General features: G+C 37.2%; 2 protein-coding genes across 2 annotated transcripts; one reads left to right on the plus strand and one right to left on the minus strand.

Annotated features, from left to right (window-relative positions):
• The first annotated feature begins 13380 nt into the window (after nucleotides 1–13380).
• Nucleotides 13381–16713, plus strand: LOC145048489 (guanine nucleotide-binding protein-like NSN1). Its single transcript, XM_078996998.1, has 9 exons — nucleotides 13381–13547; nucleotides 13678–13922; nucleotides 14533–14662; nucleotides 14777–14941; nucleotides 15030–15247; nucleotides 15326–15590; nucleotides 15685–15864; nucleotides 15955–16169; nucleotides 16273–16713. Exons 1-9 carry the CDS (start codon nucleotides 13529–13531, stop codon nucleotides 16597–16599), a joined length of 1764 nt encoding a protein of 587 aa, XP_078853124.1. The 5' UTR covers nucleotides 13381–13528; the 3' UTR covers nucleotides 16600–16713.
• A 495-nt stretch (nucleotides 16714–17208) lies between these two features.
• LOC145048490 (uncharacterized) lies at nucleotides 17209–18956 on the minus strand. The gene is made up of 3 exons (XM_078996999.1): nucleotides 18608–18956; nucleotides 17723–17877; nucleotides 17209–17583 (listed from the first exon to the last, which is right to left on the minus strand). Exons 1-3 carry the CDS (start codon nucleotides 18939–18941, stop codon nucleotides 17362–17364), a joined length of 711 nt encoding a protein of 236 aa, XP_078853125.1. The 5' UTR covers nucleotides 18942–18956; the 3' UTR covers nucleotides 17209–17361.
• Nucleotides 18957–20958: the final 2002 nt, after the last annotated feature.

Here is a 20958-nt window from a genome sequence, read left to right on the forward strand (position 1 = left end):
CATATGTCTAAAAGAAGCATCCAAACAAAATAGTTCAATTAAGAGGAATCCATTTAACCCAATCGAACTTCAGAGTATCTCTACTAGGATTTAAATCACCAACAACAAATCTTAAAGACTTTATCGAAAACACCCTTGAACTATCTCCAATCCACTTCCATCAATTTGCACCATTTGAGATGTAACATTCGAGTTTGGGTAAGTTACTCTTTTAGTCCCTTATGTTACATTGTTTTCAATATGGTCATTTGCTAGTACGCAGGGCGTATTCTATGAGTACGCTTAGTGTACCAACCTCTTGATGATCGCGGATTCCATCCACATGCATTGGGCGCACGTGGAATATGCAGGCCTAGGACAAACCCTAAATTTTAGGGTTTATTTTGGTGCTTTTGAGCTCTTATGAAAAATGTTGGTGTGTTTTTGTGCATTTTGAAATAGTAGAAGGATCTTGAAGACTCGTTCCTTGGAGTAGAGCTTAGAGATCCAGAGTTAACATCATCATTTCGATCCATTTGAGGTATAAAACTCTTAGCTTGTCAACTCCTTATGTAGATCTAGTTTGGGTTTGTTGTGGCTTATTTTGGTCCCTTTTGATTGGTCCTTGTGAGTAAAGGTTGTTCCAGAAGCTTAGCCCTTAGATTTGGACGTTTTAGGGGTCCCTTATGCATAAAAATGCAAACTTTATGGAGTATTGTGACCTATGCATGTATTAATACCTTTGTTGAGCTTTTTTGAGCTCTTGAGTCCCATTAAGCCATGCATGCATGTAAAGTTGCCAACTTTACGTGATAAGACACTTTTAGGGACCAAATCTGTGAGTTTGGAGGAAATACTTAACCAATTAAGTGCTTAACAAAGTAGGGTGGCACAGTGGGGAGTACGCTGGGCATACCCAGCTGGTTCGCTGCACGTACTAGCCCCAGAAAGAGTACGCTAAGCGTACAAGCTGAGTACGCCCCACATACTCAACAGATGGGCCTTGGGTTTGACGTTCTTAGTATTGGGCCAATGTTTGGATTCCCATTGTGTTGGGCCTTGTTGGTCCATTAAACCTCTGTTTTGGGCTTTGGGCTTGCATGTTGGGATTCCTTGGATTTTAGGCCCATGATGGGTTTGAGGCCCAATTTGGAAGATTGAGCCATATATATATATATATATATATATATATATATATATATATATATATATATATATATATATATATATATATATATATATATATATATATATATATATAAGGCTTTAGGATTTAGGACATTGTTTGGTTGAGTTGGGCCTTGGTTTTAGGCCAAGTTAGATAAAGGGTAAATTGGTCTCTTACCCTAGTTATGGGCCAAACAGCTTATGCTTTTGGTTATGAGTCAGAATCCAATTAATAATTGGATGTTATTGATTTTGATAGCATAGGGATTTTCCGGGCTAGCAGTCAAGATTCATTCGAGTAATTCAGCAGCGTGAGGTGAGTTTCCTCACTGTGTTTAGCGGGTCAAAGGCACTGATGTTGGCCCATGGTTTAATATTTTAGTATGTTAGATGTCTGTGTGACTATTGCATGGTTTATGTATATATATTTACCGGACGGGGCTCGATACTGGGCGGGGCCCGATGACTATTATGTATGATATTATCTTTGTAAGTATCACATGTTGTCTGATTATATGTTATATGTATACCGGACGGGGCCCAATGACTGACATATATGTATATCGAGTGATGCTTGATGTCGTGTGGGGCATGATGCAGGGCAGGGCCCGATGACGGGTGGGGGCCCAATATATGTTGATATGTATGGTATGTGGTATTATGGGGAACTCACTAAGCTTTGTGCTTACGATTTTCAATTTATGTTTCATGTACTTTTAGTTCGAAAAGAAAGAGACTGGGATGATTGTAGTGCACACACCACCTCGTTCCACATTTTATGATTACTCTAATGTTTCTTGATGTATTAGACAAATTTTATTCTACTATTGTTTGATTATGATGTTTTGGATAATTGTTTTAGCTACTTAAAAATCAAACATTTTTAGTCTTATTCTTGGGACGTTACATGAGAATTGAAAATCAACAATTAAATCTAATAACTCCATTAATTGCCTACCTTCCTTACCCCCTTTAATTTGTCTCCATTAGTCCCATTCCAAACAAAAGCTGTAATCATCCCCTAAATAAACCCTTTCCGAAATGAAACAATTTTTGTTAGAGTCTACATCATAGATATTGGAAAATTTATCTTTTAAGGGCCACAAACCACACCAAATATGCTTCCAAAAGAATGTTTTGTCACCTACTCCCACCACCCTTACAAAAAGGTTTTCAAGAGAGATACTAAGATCAACTAAATCATAATTAATATAATAAATATTAAGCAAAACACCCGAAATCAACTTTTTGGTCACAGTTTGCCATCCATAAGAGAAATATTATGCAATGTCTTAATACACTTCAACCATAGCTCATTATGCCCTATTTTTACCCTCCACCGCCACTTCATAGGAGGGAGAGTGTAACATCCCAAAAATACAACCCAAAATTTTTTGTTTGAAAACATTACTAAACCATAATATCAAATATCAAAAGATAAAAACCATGAATCGTGTATCTCAAAATGTCATAATAAATTTATCAAATAGAAACTAGTGTCAAGGTCATATCAAAATATCAGAGTCTAACTCCCAGGCTAAACTGTAGTGTGTGTCATGCCATCAACCCGAGCCCTTCCCTTTGCTAGCTGAAGTACCCGAAACCAAAACGTAAACTGTAAGTACGAAGCTTAGTGAGCTCCCCCAAACTACCCTATACCATACAATAATATAATAAGCAAATATTGGGCCTTGCTCACTGCATCGGACCGAAGTCCGGAACTAACTAGGGCCTTGCCCACTGCATCGGACCGAAGTCCGGAACTAACTAGGGCCTTGCCCACTGCATCGGACCGAAGTCCGGAACTGACTGAACATAGCATAACATAATCATAGCATGTAACATAAGCATATATACTGCATACTGCATCAGACCATAGTTCGGAACACATAATACATAACATGCTTGTAGCACAAAGACATCAAGCGTATTAACTACTGCATTGGACCGTAGTTCGGAACTACTGCTATCTAAACGGGTCATAATTATGGGCGTAGACCCATTCCTACTGGAAGAAAAACACACCTCGTAAGGTTGTCTGCTGAAAAGCTGATCGGGAATTGTCTGATTGCTGCTCCGGTAACTCCCTGGCTACAATTCCCAAAAGACACTTAATCAAACACTGATAACTAATCTTAGGGTAAAATGACTATTTTACCCCCTGGTCAAAGTCAACAACATGTTGACCTGACTCACCGAGTTGGGCCGTCAACTCGTCGAGTCCCTATATTTCCTTCTGTTTCCTTACCCGACTATACTCGCCGAGTTTAGCCATAAATCGACGATTTCCACTTCCTTATTAACATCGTGTCAACCTTCATTCGACTCGCCAAGTTGTATGATCAACTCGTCGAGTTCACCTTCAACATAAGAACACGTCCAATTTTTGATTCGCCGATTTGTATGAACAACTCGTCGAGTCTGCCCTTACGGGTAAGGAGATTGCCTTGGACTCGCCGAGTCAGAGCGTAGACTCGCCGATTCCCTCTACACTTAGATCCATGACTTAACTCACTGAGTCCTTACTCCGGTCACTAAACAGAATCGCTACTACTGAACCAAGAATCAAAGACTCGCGACCTGACTCGCCGGGTCAGAAGAACGACTCGCCGAGTCATTTTCATGCAGTTTCTATTCGGTCGATTCTATTTAGCTTTAGTGCATCCAATTCATAGATCTGAGTTTTTGGGACTATCCGAACACGTAAAGTTGTTAACTTTACGTGTATCTAAGAGGCAATGAAGCAATAACACTCAAACTTGGCTAATATGGGGGTTATTTGACTAAAACAATACCATGGCTGTCAAAAGGTGGCCTTCTTGAGCTCTTGGAGCTCAAGAGAGGCTAGATCTGAGATATGGCTCGATTACAGAGCTTCATCACTAGGGATTTGGGGTTTTTGAGCTCAAAACCATCAATTTGGGGATAAACTAGATCTAGTAGTACAATAATCAAGATGAATGCTTTATTACCAGAAAGGATGGCCAAAAAGGAGTATAATCTGGATCTACTTCTTCTTCCTTGAGTTCTTCTACCTTCTCCATCTTCTTCTTGCTCAACAATGCACCAAAACTTCCTTCACAAGGGCAAAGATCACTCTCACACACTTCACGGAGGCTAGGTTTTCGGGAATAAGTCTCTGAGAGGTGAAGGAGGTTGGTTTTGTTGGAATATTGTCTAAGGTTGCAACTATATTAAGCAAGTATTTGACCCGATTGAGCATGGTCCTTTTGGGTTGCCTTCACCATATCAACTTGATAGGATGATTTACAATGAGATTTGAAATATTATAAGGAATAATATTATTATTGTTTGATTAATATAAGTCATAAATTAATTAGAAATTAATTTGGTGACTTAAAGAGATTAATTAAATAGAAGGACTTAAACTGTCAAATGTGTGATAGTTATACTTTAGGCTATAATCCATTATGAATAATGTGGTGGATGATTTTATGGCTTAGGATAGACCTAAAATCATCCAAGGGATTATCATAAAGGGATTAGGATTGCTTTGGGCTTAAGTTATCCTAATAGGGTTTAAGGGTGAAACCCTAGGAGCCTTACAAGTATAAAAAGACCCTAGGGGTCATGGAAATTAGCACCCTTGTTTGTAAGGAAACCCTGGACGATTTCTAAGTCCCTCCCCACTCTCTCAAATCATCCTATTGCTAGTTGGTGTTTGTAAGCCATTAGAGGAGTGACAATTGTGACTCTAGAGCTCCAAGAACAAGAAGATCAAACAAGTGATTCAAGGTAAACTTATAACTCTAATTTGTATTTGTTATTATGCTATATTAACCATTATAAGTCTTGGATTCATGCATGTTCAATTAGAGAAACCTAGATCCAAGCATTAGGGTTTTGTATGTGCACATAGGAATGTTCATATGGTTAAAACCCATCAGTGGTATCAGAGCCTAGATTGGTTTCTATTGAATTGATGCATTGGTTACTTGTTTGATGCTTGCAAAATTTGATTTTTGTGTTCTTGCCTGATGAACTTGGCGAGTTCCATAGTGGACTCGGCGAGTAGGCCTCAACTCGGCGAATCCATTGTGGTACTCGGCGAGTTCGAGCGTCAGAAAGAGCTAATTTCGGGATTTCTTGCTGTTTATCCTTTTGAAACTTACCTTAATCATATTAGGTCAATATAAATCTGATTTTTTGATATATTTGAGTATATCCTTGACCTAATTGAAGATATTTATCAATTAATTAAATATTAGTTTCCTTATGTGATAATTGACTAATTATTTTAAATTGGAAAATTGTTTTGCAAGAAATAATTAAATAAATCAAATATGGATAATTATATGATTAAATGTTAATTGAGATTAATTGTTATTTGATCCTCTATGTTTTGAAAAGTTTAAAACCTACCCTCAAGTTTTGAAATTTATGTTTTGTGATTAAAAGTTTAATTTGGACAATTTAAATTTCAAACTCTAGAATTTTACAAGTTTAAAATTCAACCCTATACTAATATAATATTACAAGATCAATATATATATATATATATATATATATATATATATATATATATATATATATATGTATAATTAAAATGCTAGTCTTACCGTTAGTAGGCCTCATTCACGAAGTCGGTCTATAAGGTGGGTATAACGTTGCTGCCTATAAAATGGCGCTTAATGGGTGTAGACTCACACCCACCGCTTGCTTGATCGGTGGAGGATCGTTAGCCGAACGGGTAGGATAGGGCAACCTCATCTTCTCATTAAAAGTATAATAAGAAATACGAAGTAACTACATGTTTTTCAAAATTCTCAATCCTAGTTACTTTAGGAAAAGTGAATTGATGCAATCCCATGAAATTACACTTTGCACCCTTGCTAAGAAGTTAGTGGAGCGTGTGTGGTTTACCGGCACACTAATTGGTTCTAAGCAAAGGTGGCAAAGTGTGATTCATTGTTTATCATAGTTCGATGGAGCGTGTGTGGTTTACCGACACATCGAATAGGTGATCGTTACAATGAAGGCACCATATGAATTTGCATGGTAATTCACACCTACTTTGTGATCCTCGGTATCCCAGTCACAAACGAGAGGGGAATATCGAGATTTAAACATGCCATTGAAAAGTTCAACGAATCTCATCTAAATCTAGGAATTCTCATTACACTAAGAGTCAAAGTTATGTTTTTGTGGTGGAGAATTAGTGAATCGTCATTCACTTACCTTCAAATTGTTTACATGTCAGATTACGGCATCCCTTTTCTAATATGTAAATATTGTTGTTGGATCCTAGCCCTAATTTTCTTATTGGGTGATAATTAGGGATCCAAATTCTAATCTATCTTTGTTCGTTGCTATTTGTAGATGTCAAACGCAAACAACGCTGCTGCAAGCTCGTTCACATTGATGAGCCTTTGCCAAAAGGTAACTTTCGATGGAACGAACTTTAGTGAATGGATAAGATACATTCGCACGATTGCTCGCTACGAGGACAAGGAGTATGTCCTCGATGAGAAGCTCGAGAAGATCAATCCTGAAATCGCTACTCCGGCTGAAATGGCTGCTTTTGAAACTCACAAGCGTGATGCAATGAAGGTAAATTGCATCATGATAGCCACCATGAATGTCGAATTCCAAAAGTCCTACGAGGACATGTATCCGTACGAAATGCACCAAGACTTGTTGGAGAGATACCATCAAAACGCGAGACAAGAGCATTACGAGATTTTCACTAACATGATTTCCGCCGAAATGGATCATGGAGAATCTCTTACCGTGCACCTGCAAAAGATGCAAAGGTATGGCGATCGACTTCGCAAGTTAAATGTTGACTTTGGGGAAGACTTGGCGATCGACATGGTGCTTCACTCTTTGCCACCGTGTTACAATCAATTTAGGATGACCTACCACATGAATAAGGAAGAGGTCACACTAAGCAAGCTCCAAGGTCTCCTTAGGGTTGCTGAGAGCAATCTCAAGGACAAGTTCGTTGCACTTACTCCCAATCCACCCGTTGCTCCTGTTTTGGCCATTGGGCAAGGAAGAGGCAAGAAGAGGAAGGCTCCGTCCAAGAGCCACCGCAAGGGAAAGTCTCGAGATGGTTCCTCCTCTAGTGGGACAAAAGTTGATCCCACCAAGCATACTTCTAACCCAAAGGAGGCAGAGTGCCACCATTGCCATAAAATAGGGCATTGGAAGAGAAGCTACCCAGAGTACCTGCAAGCCATCAAGGAAGGAAAGATTAAGCCGCCTTTCGCAGGTACATACACAATTAAATCTAATGATTCATCTCATGCTATTTCTTGGGTCCCCGATACCGGTTGTGGTTACCACATTTGTTCTGAATTGCAGGGACTAAGAAGAAATAGGGATGTGGAGCATGGAAGAATAAATCTAATCATGGGGAACAGAAGATCGTCGCCTGTGACCAAGATTGGAGTGTATTCTCTAGTGCTTAGGAATGGCTTATCTTTAGATTTGAACAATTGTTGCTATTCGCCAGAAATGGCAAGAAACATCATTTCATTTCATGGTTTGTTTAGACAAGGATTTAAATTTTCTTTTAATAATGAGAATGGTTCTATTTGTGCTTATCTAAATGGTGTCTTATATTTTGAACCAATACCATGTAATGGAATTTATGAAACTGTTATGATTGTAGATAACCTAGGAAATGATGTTTTATGCATGGATTCTTCCAATAGTATGGATAGAGCATCCTTGTGGCATTGTCGTCTTGGACATGTCAACAAGAAGCGCATAGCCCGACTCCAAAAGAATGGAGTGTTGGAGTCATTCGACCTTAGGGAAGATGACACATGCAAATCTTGTTTACTTGGAAAGATGACTAAGTCACCCTTCACTAGCACATGTGAAAGGGGTGAGGGTTTATTGGACCTAATACATACTGATGTATGTGGACTGTTTAGATCAACCACAAAGGATGGAAACCGCTTCTATGTGACTTTTACCGATGATTATAGTAGATATAGGTATATCTATTTAATCAAGCAAAAGTCAGAAACATTTGAAAAGTTCAAAGAGTTCAAGAATGAAGTGGAGAATCAATTGGGCAGGAAAATCAAGATGCTTCGATCCGATCGAGGAGGAGAGTACTTAAGTCTTGAATTCCACGACTATCTAAAAGAGTGTGGAATAGTTTCACAATTGATGCCACCTAGGACACCACAATTGAATGGTGTGGCAGAAAGGCGTAATCGAACCTTGTTGGACATGGTCCGCTCTATGATGAGTCGTGCTTTGCTATCTATCTCATTCTGGGGGTATGCCTTAGAGACTGCTGCCCATATCCTTAACCGAGTCCCTACTAAGAAGGTTGTCAAAACACCTCACGAGATGTAGACAGGGAAAGCTCCCTCGTTAGCACATATCAAGGTTTGGGGTTGCAAGGCTTTCGTAAGACGAGACACTCATGAAAAACTCGAACCTCGTAGTGAGCGATGTATTTTCATCGGGTACCCGCAGAAATCCTTTGGATATCTCTTCTATAGACCGAAGGACAATGTTGTATTTGTTGCGAGGAGAGGAGTTTTCCAAGAGCGAGAACTCATAATCCAAGGAGACAGTGGGAGGCAAATCGAGTTTGAAGAGATTCAAGAGTCGATAGATGAAGGAACCTCTATCGCTGGCCCTCAACCCGAGTAGGAAACTCCGGTTGAACCAATTGACGAGTCCTTACCTCTTAGATGTTCCGAAAGAGTTAGAGTTCAACCCCATTTATATGGTTTTCATATTACTACCGAAGGGGACACGTATATTAGTGATAGTACACTAATAAATCTAGATGAACCTAATAGGTATAAGGAAGCCATGGCAGACCCGGAGTCTGCGAAGTGGAAAGAGGCAATGGACAGCGATATCCAATCCATGTATGACAACCAAGTTTGGAATTTGGTTGATTATGTGCCCGGATGTAAGACCGTTGGGTGCAAATGGATCTTCAAGAAGAAAACCAACGTGGATGGAAACGTACACACATATAAGACGCGATTGGTTGCGAAGGGTTTTACTCAAACTCCCAGAGTTGACTATGATGAAACCTTCTCGCCAGTTGCGAAGATAAAATTTATTAGAGTGATGCTAGCAATTGCCGCATTTCATGATTATGAAATTTGGCAAATGGATGTCAAAACCGCTTTCCTTAATGGGAAGTTAGCTGAAGATGTTTACATGGCTCAGCCAGAGGGTTTTGTCGAACCGAAGCATCCAAATAGAGTGTGTAAGCTTGAGAAGTCCATTTATGGACTTAAGCAAGCGTCTCGCAGATGGAATCTTTGCTTCGATGAGAAAGTCAAAGAGTTTAGATTTGTATGAAGTGAAGATGAATCATGTGTATATGTCAAAGCCAGTGGGAGTATAGTTAGCTTTCTTGTTTTGTATGTCGATAACATATTGCTCATAGGAAATGACATCCCGACACTGCGGGAGATTAAGTCCTGGCTCGGGAAGTGCTTCGCTATGAAGGACCTCGGAGAGGCTTCCTATATTATGGGAATAAGGATAGTGAGAGAACGAAGTAAGAGACTAATAGGTCTTAGTCAGAACACTTACTTAGATAAGGTACTAAAACGTTTTAGTATGGAAAACTCGAAGAAGGGAGAATTGTCGATACAATATAATGCCAAGTTGAGTAAGACTCAAATTCCGAGTACCGAAGCCGAAATAGCAGAAATGAGCCGAGTACCATACGCTTCCGCAGTTGGCTCAATCATGTATGCTATGACTTGTACTCGCCCTGGTGTAGCCTTTGCTTTGAGCATGGTTAGTAGATATCAAGGGAATCCTGGAAGAGCCCATTGGATTGCGGTGAAGAATATCCTTAAGTACCTTCGGAGGACCAAGGAATGGTTTTTAGTCATCGGAGGGAGTGATGACTTGAAGGTGCGAGGGTATAGTGACGCCAGCTTTCAGATCGACAGGGACAACTACCGTTCGCAGTCGGGCTGGGTATTTACCCTGAATGGAGGAGCAGTAACTTGGAAAAGTTCCAAACAGGAAACCGTAGCTGATTCAACGTGCGAATCAGAGTACATTGCAGCGAGCGAAGCGTCGAAAGAGGCAATATGGTTAAAGAACTTCATTGGTGATCTTGGAGTCGTACCTACCATAAAGGAGCCCATGGAGATTTTCTGTGATAATGAAGGAGCGGTTGCCTTGGCCAAGGAACCAAGAGATCATGGTAGATCTCGACATATCGACATAAAATATCATTTTATAAGACATTGTGTAGAAGAAGGACAATTCGTGGTGAAGAGGATATCATCAGAAGATAACCCAGCAGATCCACTTACGAAGGGACTGAGCAGGGTTAAGCACTTGCAGCATGCTAGGAGCATTGGGTTGAAGGATGATATTAGTATAGATTAGATAGTTTTAAAAACGTATAATCGATAAATGTAATTAACATTTGATGATTAAATAAAAGAGTATTATTTATAAGTAAAGTTACTATCCTATGTTAATCATTTAACTATTGTTTCACTTTGCATGTTTTTTGACTTCCAGAATAATTGAGTTTATTAAGAATAATCGAATTATTCAAATGTCCACAATCGTTCATATGTTGGAAGTAGGTATGAATGAAGATTGTCATGAATTGGTGTGTAGATTGTCTAAATGGTATTAGACATAGCAAAAGTTTGCTGCAACGTTCATGAGTGCTTATGAACTTGTTTTGAGCATTGGAACAAACCCGCGCTTGCTGGAATCACCTTATGGAATATGGCAAAAAGGGTGATCGCAAGACGATAATATCATATGGTCTTAAAACCTAGATATATGGTTTGTTATTTGTTAATTGGTTGTACATTGATGGTGCAAAACCGCATCAGTAACTTGATGCTATAAAACGCATTGTTGTGTATAATTGGTTAATGAATAAGTAAATGCATATAAGTCGAAGTTTATCTATTACTTTTATCCTAAAACGGAAAAAGCGATATCTCGGCCGCTCGATGATTTGATTTGACTTATGTGTCGGGCCCGGTCAGAACTAAATTGATGTGTTCGATTAAGTTCTATGTCAAATAAATCTGAGATCGAGAAACCAAATGCTAGACAATTGGTTCCATATAAATGTCAGCATGATATCCATACAGAGGACTGTACGATCCCTTATCTAAAGGACAAGATTGATTAGATCAAAGTTTGACAGCGTCTTTGAGAGCTACGATTGCTAATCGGTATATATAGTTACTAGACTTATTCAAGTGGGAAACTGTTGGAATAGTGTCTAAGGCTGCAACTATATTAAGCAAATATTTGACCCGATTGAGCATGGTTATTTTGGGTTGCCTTCACCATAGCAACTTGATAGGATGATTTACAATGAGAGTTGAAATATTATAAGGAATAATATTATTATTGTTTGATTAATATAAGTCATAAATTAATTAGGAATTAATTTGGTGACTTAAAGAGATTAATTAAATAGAAGGACTTAAACTGTAAAATGTGTGATAGTTATACTTTAGGTTATAATCCATTATGGATAATGTGGTGGACGATTTTATGGCTTAGGATAGACCTAAAATCATCCAAGGGATTATCATAAAGGGATTAGGATTGCTATGGGCTTAAGTTATCCTAATAGGGTTTAAGGGTGAAACCCTAGGAGCCTTATAAGTATAAATAGACCCTAGGGGTCATGGAAATCGGCACCCTTGTCTGTAAGGAAACCATGGCCGATTTCTAAGTCCCTCCCTACTCTCTTAAATCATCATCTTGCTAGTTGGTGTTTGTAAGCCATTAGAGGAGTGACAATTGTGACTCTAGAGCTCCAAGAACAAGAAGATCAAACAAGTGATTCAAGGTAAACTTATAACTCTGATTTATCTTTGTTATTATGCTAGAATAACCATTATAAGTCTTGGATTCATGCATGTTCAATTAGAGAAACCTAGATCCAAGCATTAGGGTTTTGTATGTGCACATAGGAATGTTCGTATGGCTAAAACCCATCAGGTTTGGGGCTATAATGATGTTTAAATAAGGTACACACCATGAAAATTAGGGCTTCATCCAGACTGGCGGACTCGCCGAGTCAGGAATATGGACTCGTCGAGTCGCCACGCCAACTTTACGTGCTGACCTGCTGCTACTCGACGAGTTAGGGCCACTGACTCGTCGAGTAGCTTCTAAAATAAGAAGAAAAATAATGTTTTAAATGCGAACCAGGAACAGGGTGTTACAGAGAGATTCAAGGCGTTTAAGCAACCAACTCCCAACCCACTCTTTGATTTCGCTTTTATAACTCTATTTTAGGACACCCAACAAAATTTCTTTTTCTTGGATCCCCCTCTCCAAATAAATCTTCTTCTAATACAATCAAGAAGAAGAATGATCCTTTTAGGAGCCCGAAACAACGCAAAGTAATAAAATGAAAGACTATTGAGTAACGAGTTGACAAGATTAAGGTGCTTTTTGTTTTTCTAAAAACCTCTTATGGCCTCTTATTGCTGCGTCGGCGCAGCACACACGCACCACTTGGCCCTTTGCAGCTGTTTTTTTAGAAGACTTCTTATTTAAAAACTGTTGCGCGTGTGCTACGTGGCGCGACACTAAACCAGCTGCTTCAAACCTCTTCACGTCTTATTTTAACTTACTGCAACAGTCTGCAGACGTTAAAAAACAAACAATTTTTTTTAAATGTTGCAGCCGTTTGTTCCACCTCTTCTGCTGCAGAGGGTTGCGTAGGTGGTCTGCAGACTTCAGAAATTTTTGCTTCGAAAAAACAAACAACACCTAAGTCTTCCACTAAACGAGAGATTACTAGCTTTCCAATTGTTCAACTTAGCTTTAAATTTCTCAATAATCACATTCTAATTTCTTACAAGCTTCATATTTGCTCCAATAGGAAACCTAAGATAATTGAAAGAAAAATAAGCACGGACCCTTCAAAATACCTGCAAGTCTAACCATTCCAACCCGAACACTTAGCTTTGTGAATATTCATTTTGATAGAATAATTTTTTAAGCTATTCCAAACACCTTTCTAAAAATGCTTTTGAGTTTGTAAAATATATATATATTTTTAAAAATTATTGATTTTTTTTTTTTAAATCAATAAATCATCAATAATCATTTATAAAACTCACACCAAACATTAGTAAGAATTTGGAAGTGGGGATTCTAATTTTGTAGCAACTCCAGTGCAAAATATATGGTTATTGTGACGAATTTTAAAAATTGTGAACTTGTAGGATTTTTTAACCTAACAGAAAAAGTCATAAATAATTTTGATAGAAATAGCTAAAATATCTACTGTTTTCATGAGGAGGGAAGTAGTTTATATGAATTCGGCGCCTCCTTCAAAAACCCTAATCTTTCTGTCATAAGCCCCTCTCCTCTTGCAACCTCCAAATCAACCTCAAACAACTAATCAACCATGCCGAAGAGAAGCAAAAGTAAATGCTATTCACACTCATTTGGAACATTACCTTTGCGCAATTACTGTACATGTGTGCATGTTCGTGTATCCTTTTGCTTAAATTTAGTCGATGTATTCATGTCTGTTGTTTTTCTATGTGTTTACAGAGAGTAAGAGCAAGAGAGTAACATTGAAACAGAAGCACAAGGTAATAAAGAAGGTGAAAGAGCATCATAAAAAGAAGGCCAAAGAGGCGAAGAAGCTTGGATTGAACAAAAGGCCTAAGGTTGAGAAGGATCCGGGTATCCCTAACGATTGGCCTTTCAAGGAACAAGAGCTTAAGGCTCTCGAGGCTCGTCGTACTAAGGCGCTTGAGGAAATTGAGCAGAAAAAAGCTGCTCGTAAAGAGAGGGTAATATGTTTCTTTCGTTTGTTAAGGGTTTTGATGTGTTTATTTGGATGCAATCCGTTGGTTCTAGTCCCAAATGAGCACATTTTTCAGTGTTCATGTTAAACACCTATACCTTTCAATGTTAGATTCATATGCATCCCAATAAGAGGCTTAAACAGTGTTCCTTTGTAGTACTTGTTAAACAGTATGTGTTACTTAAGGGCTGATGCCATCGGCCTCATGTGAATTTGGCACAATTGGTGTCATATAATGTGATTATTATGTTCGAATAATTAATCTGATATTAGCAGCAGCAAAACTGGGGTAGAGCAAACTATATACCCCTATGGTTAATTTATATAATCCACTTTAAAAACCAATATATTCTCTTAGATGTTGGAGTTGTTTTAGGTTGCAGTATGAAAAGGGTTGTTAGGATTCATATAAGTTCTTAGATTCTTTACCTAATGCAACTTACATGTGTCACATCAACAATCTTTGAGAGTGTTTTTGTGGTTATAGATGTTAATTGCTTCCTTGTTATCGTGGGCACTGATCATTTTATTTCTAAGAAATGCTTTCTATGCTACAAAGCTTTGGTTTGAAACGACACTACATGTTTGTACTTCAGGCTAAAAAGAGGAAATTGGGTCTACTGGAGGATGATGGCGATGATATCACCAACCTGGCTGAGCAGGTTTCTGCTAAAGAACAGGAATCTGGTGAGAGAAAAGCTGCTAACAATTCAACAGCAACTCGGGGTATGTGATATTACATGATCTTTTTGAGCTTTTTACCTTCTTTTCTTACTCCACTGCAAATCTGGTTCTATCATCATCTTTCTAAATGTTCTTGGATTTTCATGGACAATTCAGAGAGGTCATTTTACAAGGAGTTGGCCAAAGTTATTGAAGCATCAGATGTGATTTTGCAAGTGCTTGATGCTCGTGATCCCATTGGTACCCGATGTAATGATATGGAAAAAATGGTCTTGAAAGCTGGCCCTGAAAAACATCTTGTATTGCTCCTCAACAAAATAGGTAGATCTTCATACCCTTCAAAGATGCATTTTCTTATTTGTTTTCCAGTTTTGATGAACCAAATATACTATTGGAACTTGGATATTAGATCTTGTTCCTCGTGAAGCTGCTGAAAAGTGGCTCAAGTATCTTAGAGAGGAGTTGCCAGCAGTTGCTTTTAAGTGTAGCACTCAAGAACAGAAATCTAATCTGGGATGGAAATCCTCAAAGGCTGCAAAAAAGACGAGTAATCTTTTACAAACAAGTGATTGTCTAGGAGCAGAAACTCTTATAAAGCTACTCAAGAATTACTCAAGAAGCCATGATGTAGACATTTTAACCTTTTTTTTTTTCATGTGGTGTTAACTTATAAGTTTTTGACTGATGGCTTATGTGTTGATGCAGATTAAAAAATCAATTACTGTGGGTGTAGTTGGGTTGCCTAATGTAGGCAAGAGCAGTCTAATTAACAGCTTGAAAAGATGCCATGTTGCCAATGTTGGTGCTACACCAGGTCTAACAAGAACAATGCAAGAAGTTCAATTAGACAAGAATATCAAATTGTTGGATTGCCCTGGTGTTGTGATGATTAAATCTGGGGAGAATGATGCTGCTGTAGCTCTTCGGAATTGCATGAAAATTGAGAAACTAGATGATCCTGTTTCTCCAGGTAATTCAAATTTATCAAAGAAAGATCTTTTTCCATACAAGAGATGTGTTTGTGTTTATGTTTATGAAATATGGATTTTATTTGTTGATTGCAGTGAAGGAAATTCTCAAGTTATGTCCAGCAGAAATGTTGGTTACTTTATATAAGATTCCTGCTTTTGATTCTGTTGATGACTTCCTTTCCAAGGTTGCTACTGTGAGGGGTAAGCTCAAAAAGGGTGGTGTTATGGACATCAATGCTGCTGCAAGAATCGTATTGCATGATTGGAATGAAGGTTTGTAAAATGAGAAATAAAAAATGAGAAAAAGAAAGGAAGAAAGTAACTGAAGTATGTTTTTTTTTTTCATCTTTTTTTTTTTTGTAGGTAAAATCCAATACTACACAATGCCTCCAACAAGGAATGAAGGAGAGGAGGCTATGGAAGCAAAGATTGTATCAGAATTAAGTAAGGAGTTCAATGTTGATGAAGTTTATGGCACTGAATCCTCATATATTGGCAGTCTTAAGTCTGTAATTGAATTCAATCCTGTTGAGATTCCACCTAGTGACCCTCTTGCTTTTGATGAATCCATGCTTGAGGTTTGTATATCTTTTTCCCAATAAGTCTTTATTTTTTTTAAGAACATGTTTGTTTGCTAGCTAGATCTTGTTCTTGACTGTGTATGAAGTTTGGCTTTTACAGGATGAGAAACAATCAGAAGTAACCACTGAAAAGGAAAATGCATTAGAAGCCATGGCAGAAGATGCAGAGGAAACTGAAGTGAAGAAGACAGGTAGTCAACAAAACAAGAAAGTAAAGAAAGCAGAAACGAAGAAGAGAAAGGAGAAAGCGAAAAAATCTGCTGCTGTGGATGAAGATGAGTCCATGGATGGTGATTATGATTTTAAGGTGGATTATGTGAAGAAGGGATCCTCTGCCATGGATGTTGGTGAGGAAGATGATGATGATGATGATGATGATGTTTCAGTTGAAGAAAATGGAAATGACAAATCTGCATTGCCAGAGTGAAGCTACAAAGTAGTAGAGGATAACAATTTTTGTTTTGTTTTACAGCCTTGTACCCTAAATTTTTTTATTAATGCTTGAAAAATCTATCCAGTTATAGCAGTGAATCTATTTATATCTCGTTGACATTACAACCTTTTTTTTGTTTTTATTTTTTATATAACTTTTTACATCTTTTTTACAAATTCGTCCAAACACTGTTTTTATAAACTTATCCTTTTTTTAAAAAAAATTCGATTTTTCTTATGATTTTTAAAACTTAATATTTTTACAAATTTTTTTGTGCAACTTTTACATTGTTTTTCCTTTTTTTTTTTTTTTTTTTTTTTTTTTTTTTTTTTTTTTCCACATAGTTATTTCTTCTATAACTTTTGCATCTTTGTTTTTATTCATATATCTTAAAGATTTTTCCATTTTTACATCTTTGGTTTTTTTTAAAGACTTCCGTTTTTATAAATTCTAATGTAAATATGTTGTAAATTGTACATACATAAAATTTTATCATCCAATTACACCATTTTAAATTTTAATCCTTTCCAGGGTTTCCACCCCAAACACCTGGTTTTTATTAAAATACTTTAACCACTTTTATGTCACATCGAAAACAACCACTACATAAAATATTGAGGATTCTCTATAAATATCAACTCAACCCATATCGATATACCAAATCAATTGTTCCACAGCCTAAACTAGTAGTAACCATATGCTCAACCATGGTCAACACATAACACATATTCATTCAATCCCGTGGCATGATTTATCTTAATCATCTATTGATATTCCTAAAAGTGGGTCCGTGCTGTCCTTACTGGGGCCCTCATCTTTAGAATCTGAGCTTTTGCTTGATGAAGATGGAGAAATCGTGACTTCATCAATGACTACAACTGGACTTGATGCAGGAGACTTTGGAACAATTCCTTGTGCTTCCATGGCTTCACGAGCCGCTTTCTCTTTTGCCTTTTTAGCTCTTTCTACCACTTCATCCTGCAAACCAATTCGATTTCCTTGAAATCAATTATTTATGCAACAAAATGGATTTCTTACCAATTTACAAAATTAGGTATTAATAATTACAACTCTAGTCTAGTAGCTTCTAGAATGAAAAAGAAAATTGATTTAGTACCTGAAACTCCTGTACTTGCTTTTGTTGTTCAGCTTGCAATCGGCCAACTGTACTCAACAACTCACCCACAGCAGATTCTACACGTTCATTAAGTGCTTCTGCAAGAGCCTTCCCCAAGAAAAATGCATCCAACACTTGTTTACTTTCATTTTCACCTGCATATTTTCCATTTTTTCATATCAAGTTCAACAATTTGCAAGCCTATAATTGGGTAGATTTAAAATAATAATAATAATAATAATAATAAAACATCCTGATTAAAAAGAAACTACAATGCTATGATTGGGTAGATTTTCAAACTACAAGTCTTAATAAGGAAAAAAAAAATGAAAGTACAATGTTGTGATGGAAAAAAATGACAGTAGTATGCTGCAATACACAAATAAATGAAATTAGGTTGCTATTTTTGCATTTAGCCCTTTAGTGCTCGTGTATAGCATACACTAAAATCAAATTTGTAAATTTCTACCAAGTAGTTTGTTTTGAAGGCAAACAAGTCCGGGTTCAAGTTCTTCAAATTGAGCTTATTATGAGTGTATACAGATTCCCTAAAAATGTATATCTGAATACAAAGACTCTCGAGCCCATCACCAAATTCTTAATTGAATACTTAAAACCAGCCTTAAGTCGAAAATAACTCAGTCCCAAAGTACAAAGTACAAACCCTCTAAAACCCAATCTTTGTAATGCAACTACCCTTATAAATGGCTATTTCCATTTTCCCAATCCCAATCTGTAAAATTACCCCCAAAGTCGAATTCAATAACTAAAAATTACATCAAATGCGAGCTGATTACAATTGAATTATAAACAAAACCCCCATAATTTCATAACACACAAACATGAAATTTTTCAGTACGCATTGCGTGTAGAGAAGAGGGGTACCAGGAACAGGGCCACCAGGTGTGCTACTGCTACAGTTACACCTAAAACGATATCTCGGAAGAACCAATTTCTTCTGCAACAACATAGCTACTGCTCCCTTGCCATGACGATTGTTTGTGGATTTAAGGCAGAGAGATGCAGGAACCGATGAATTGGAGTTTCTAACGATTTGGGTGTTGGATGGAACACGAGAATATGCGGTTGGTGAAGAAATTGCGGTACTCATCTCTCTATGAAGTTGTGGAGGGAGACGAGAGATCTGATTTGGGTTTGGGAATGGTTCCGACTTCAAAGAATGGGATGATGTAAGACAGTAGTACTCTGTACCCGCCATAAGCTATTTCTTTCATGGACCAGTTTCTGTTGGATTCTCGGGGTGGGCTGAGTATCCGACACGTCACACTCGGTCCGGACTCTGGATCTATAAAATATCAATCCAATCAAAACTGGACCAAAAAAAAAAATTTTTTTTTTTTTATGTCTTCTAGATATTAACTAGTGTGATCTTACCTCCGACGACGACAAAACTTGTCGAACTGGTAGGCTCGATAGTTGTAAAAAAAGTGTTAGTCCACAAAAGTTTACCTATCGGAAAAAAAATTATTGTATATTTGATTTGCAATGTTAAATGATGAAAAATGATCGTATTATATTATCTATAAAACCATAATTATACAATATCATTCAAAATCCTAATACAAATTATCATATAAAATCAAAATTACACAAAATGTATGTTAAAATCAAAATGTTTGATTGAAACTTTATATATAAAATGATCCTCCTAAACCCTATGCTTGAAAATCAAAAGAAAGAAAATAAGATGAAATAAATGAAGATTCACGTTTGATACTTTCCAATCAGAAGAAACAAATCAGGAAAAAAAAAAGATGAGATGGTTACCTATGGGGCGGAGCTGCTTGCTGCAATGACTCCCGATTGGAGAGGGGGGCAGGTCGACGACGAAGTAGGGGGCTTGGTGGGGAGGCGATGATGTTTGATGAAGAGCACCAAATAAAAGAAAGAAAGATGCGAGGTTTGGGGTACAATAGTCTTTTCGACCCATTCATCCAGAAATATATGGTTTTGAGGGTTTGTGGGAAAGACCCGTTTTTTGTACAAATCAAACAGTTTTTTCGATCCATTCAACAAAAAATGTGTTCTTGACATGGAAAAATATCTATCAAACGAAGTCTAATTTTATTAACCAAATTTGTCAATATATAAAAATGTTGTGGTTAGAGTCTGAAATAAAAAATTAACAAACTTAGAAATATATGAAATTCTGGACACTTTCAAAATGAGATGGATTATAAAGGTAAGTTAGTAAGTTGGTTGTACTTGGGTCTCATTTTCTTATATGTGTCTTAATAATTATTGATAGGACATGATCGATACGACCTTTGACTTAAGGCCTTTAGCCTATTCATTCCATTATATCAATCTGACCTATTAAGCGATGATAGTAGCTGCAGATTTTTCTAAATTGAATTAAACAACTTTCCCCGAGTCCACTTTCTTGAATGAAGTGGATTGGGAAATGAATGTGAATAGGATAGGTTTGTGAAATATCGAGGTCTTGACTTCAGCATGTGCCTCTCACTTCCATTCAGAGGTTAGTCGAAGTCCTTTGAAGGCATGTTTACACGGAGATAACGATTTGATCTTCCATACCGTCCTTCGTAGTGTTTACGAGATGGACTCTTCCATCAGAGGGTGCTGCCAATATACGATTGCCCACTTCTTATATTTATTTTAATGTCTTTTTAATTAAAAATTAAAAAGGACCCACTCATTATAACATCTTCAAACAAGAATATTTTCATTTTTAATTCATCAAATCACAAAGTATCGTCCAAAACCCATCATAAAGTGTATCATAATCATCAGAGTACAATAACAATCATCAATGCGAAAAAAATCATCAGAGAGAATAATACAGTGCAGTCAAGTTGGACAATTCCCTTTAGAGCTGGAAGTACCTGAAAATATTCAAACCATAGAACCGTAAACACAAAGCTTAGTGTGCACATATATACCTAACAATTTTAAATTTATAACCTAACAAAACTTATCTACTAATGCACTTATAGGCAGTGTAGCTAATCAGTTAATAGTAAAAAAAAAGGGTAAGTTGGGTGTCGATCTCAGAAAACAACATTTAGCTAATAAAAAACTACTAAAATTAATCTATAAAAACAACTAAAGTGAGGGTTTTTCTCTGGTTTTTCAAATTCAGATTAACTTATCTACTCAAATTAGTACACAACTAACTAACGACGATTGTAATCATGAGAAAAAAGATACTTTCGTTTAGCTTTGAATCCCTATTTTTCCTATGGTTAGTTTCA

This window comes from Lactuca saligna, chromosome 5 (genome assembly GCF_052625555.1).
Source record: "Lactuca saligna cultivar CGN05327 chromosome 5, ASM5262555v1, whole genome shotgun sequence".
NCBI classification, from domain to species: domain Eukaryota; kingdom Viridiplantae; phylum Streptophyta; class Magnoliopsida; order Asterales; family Asteraceae; genus Lactuca; species Lactuca saligna.

Coding starts and splice junctions, on each gene's coding strand:
- LOC145048489 (XM_078996998.1), top strand. Junction 14,663..14,776: donor CAATTCAACAGCAACTCGGG/GTATGTGATATT, acceptor TGGACAATTCAG/AGAGGTCATTTTACAAGGAG. Junction 16,170..16,272: donor TTGATGAATCCATGCTTGAG/GTTTGTATATCT, acceptor TGGCTTTTACAG/GATGAGAAACAATCAGAAGT.
- LOC145048490 (XM_078996999.1), bottom strand. CDS start 18,941: ATGGCGGGTACAGAGTACTACTGTCTTACATCATCCCATTCTTTGAAG. Junction 17,878..18,607: donor ACCTGGTGGCCCTGTTCCTG/GTACCCCTCTTC, acceptor GAAAATATGCAG/GTGAAAATGAAAGTAAACAA. Junction 17,584..17,722: donor AGCAAGTACAGGAGTTTCAG/GTACTAAATCAA, acceptor ATTGGTTTGCAG/GATGAAGTGGTAGAAAGAGC.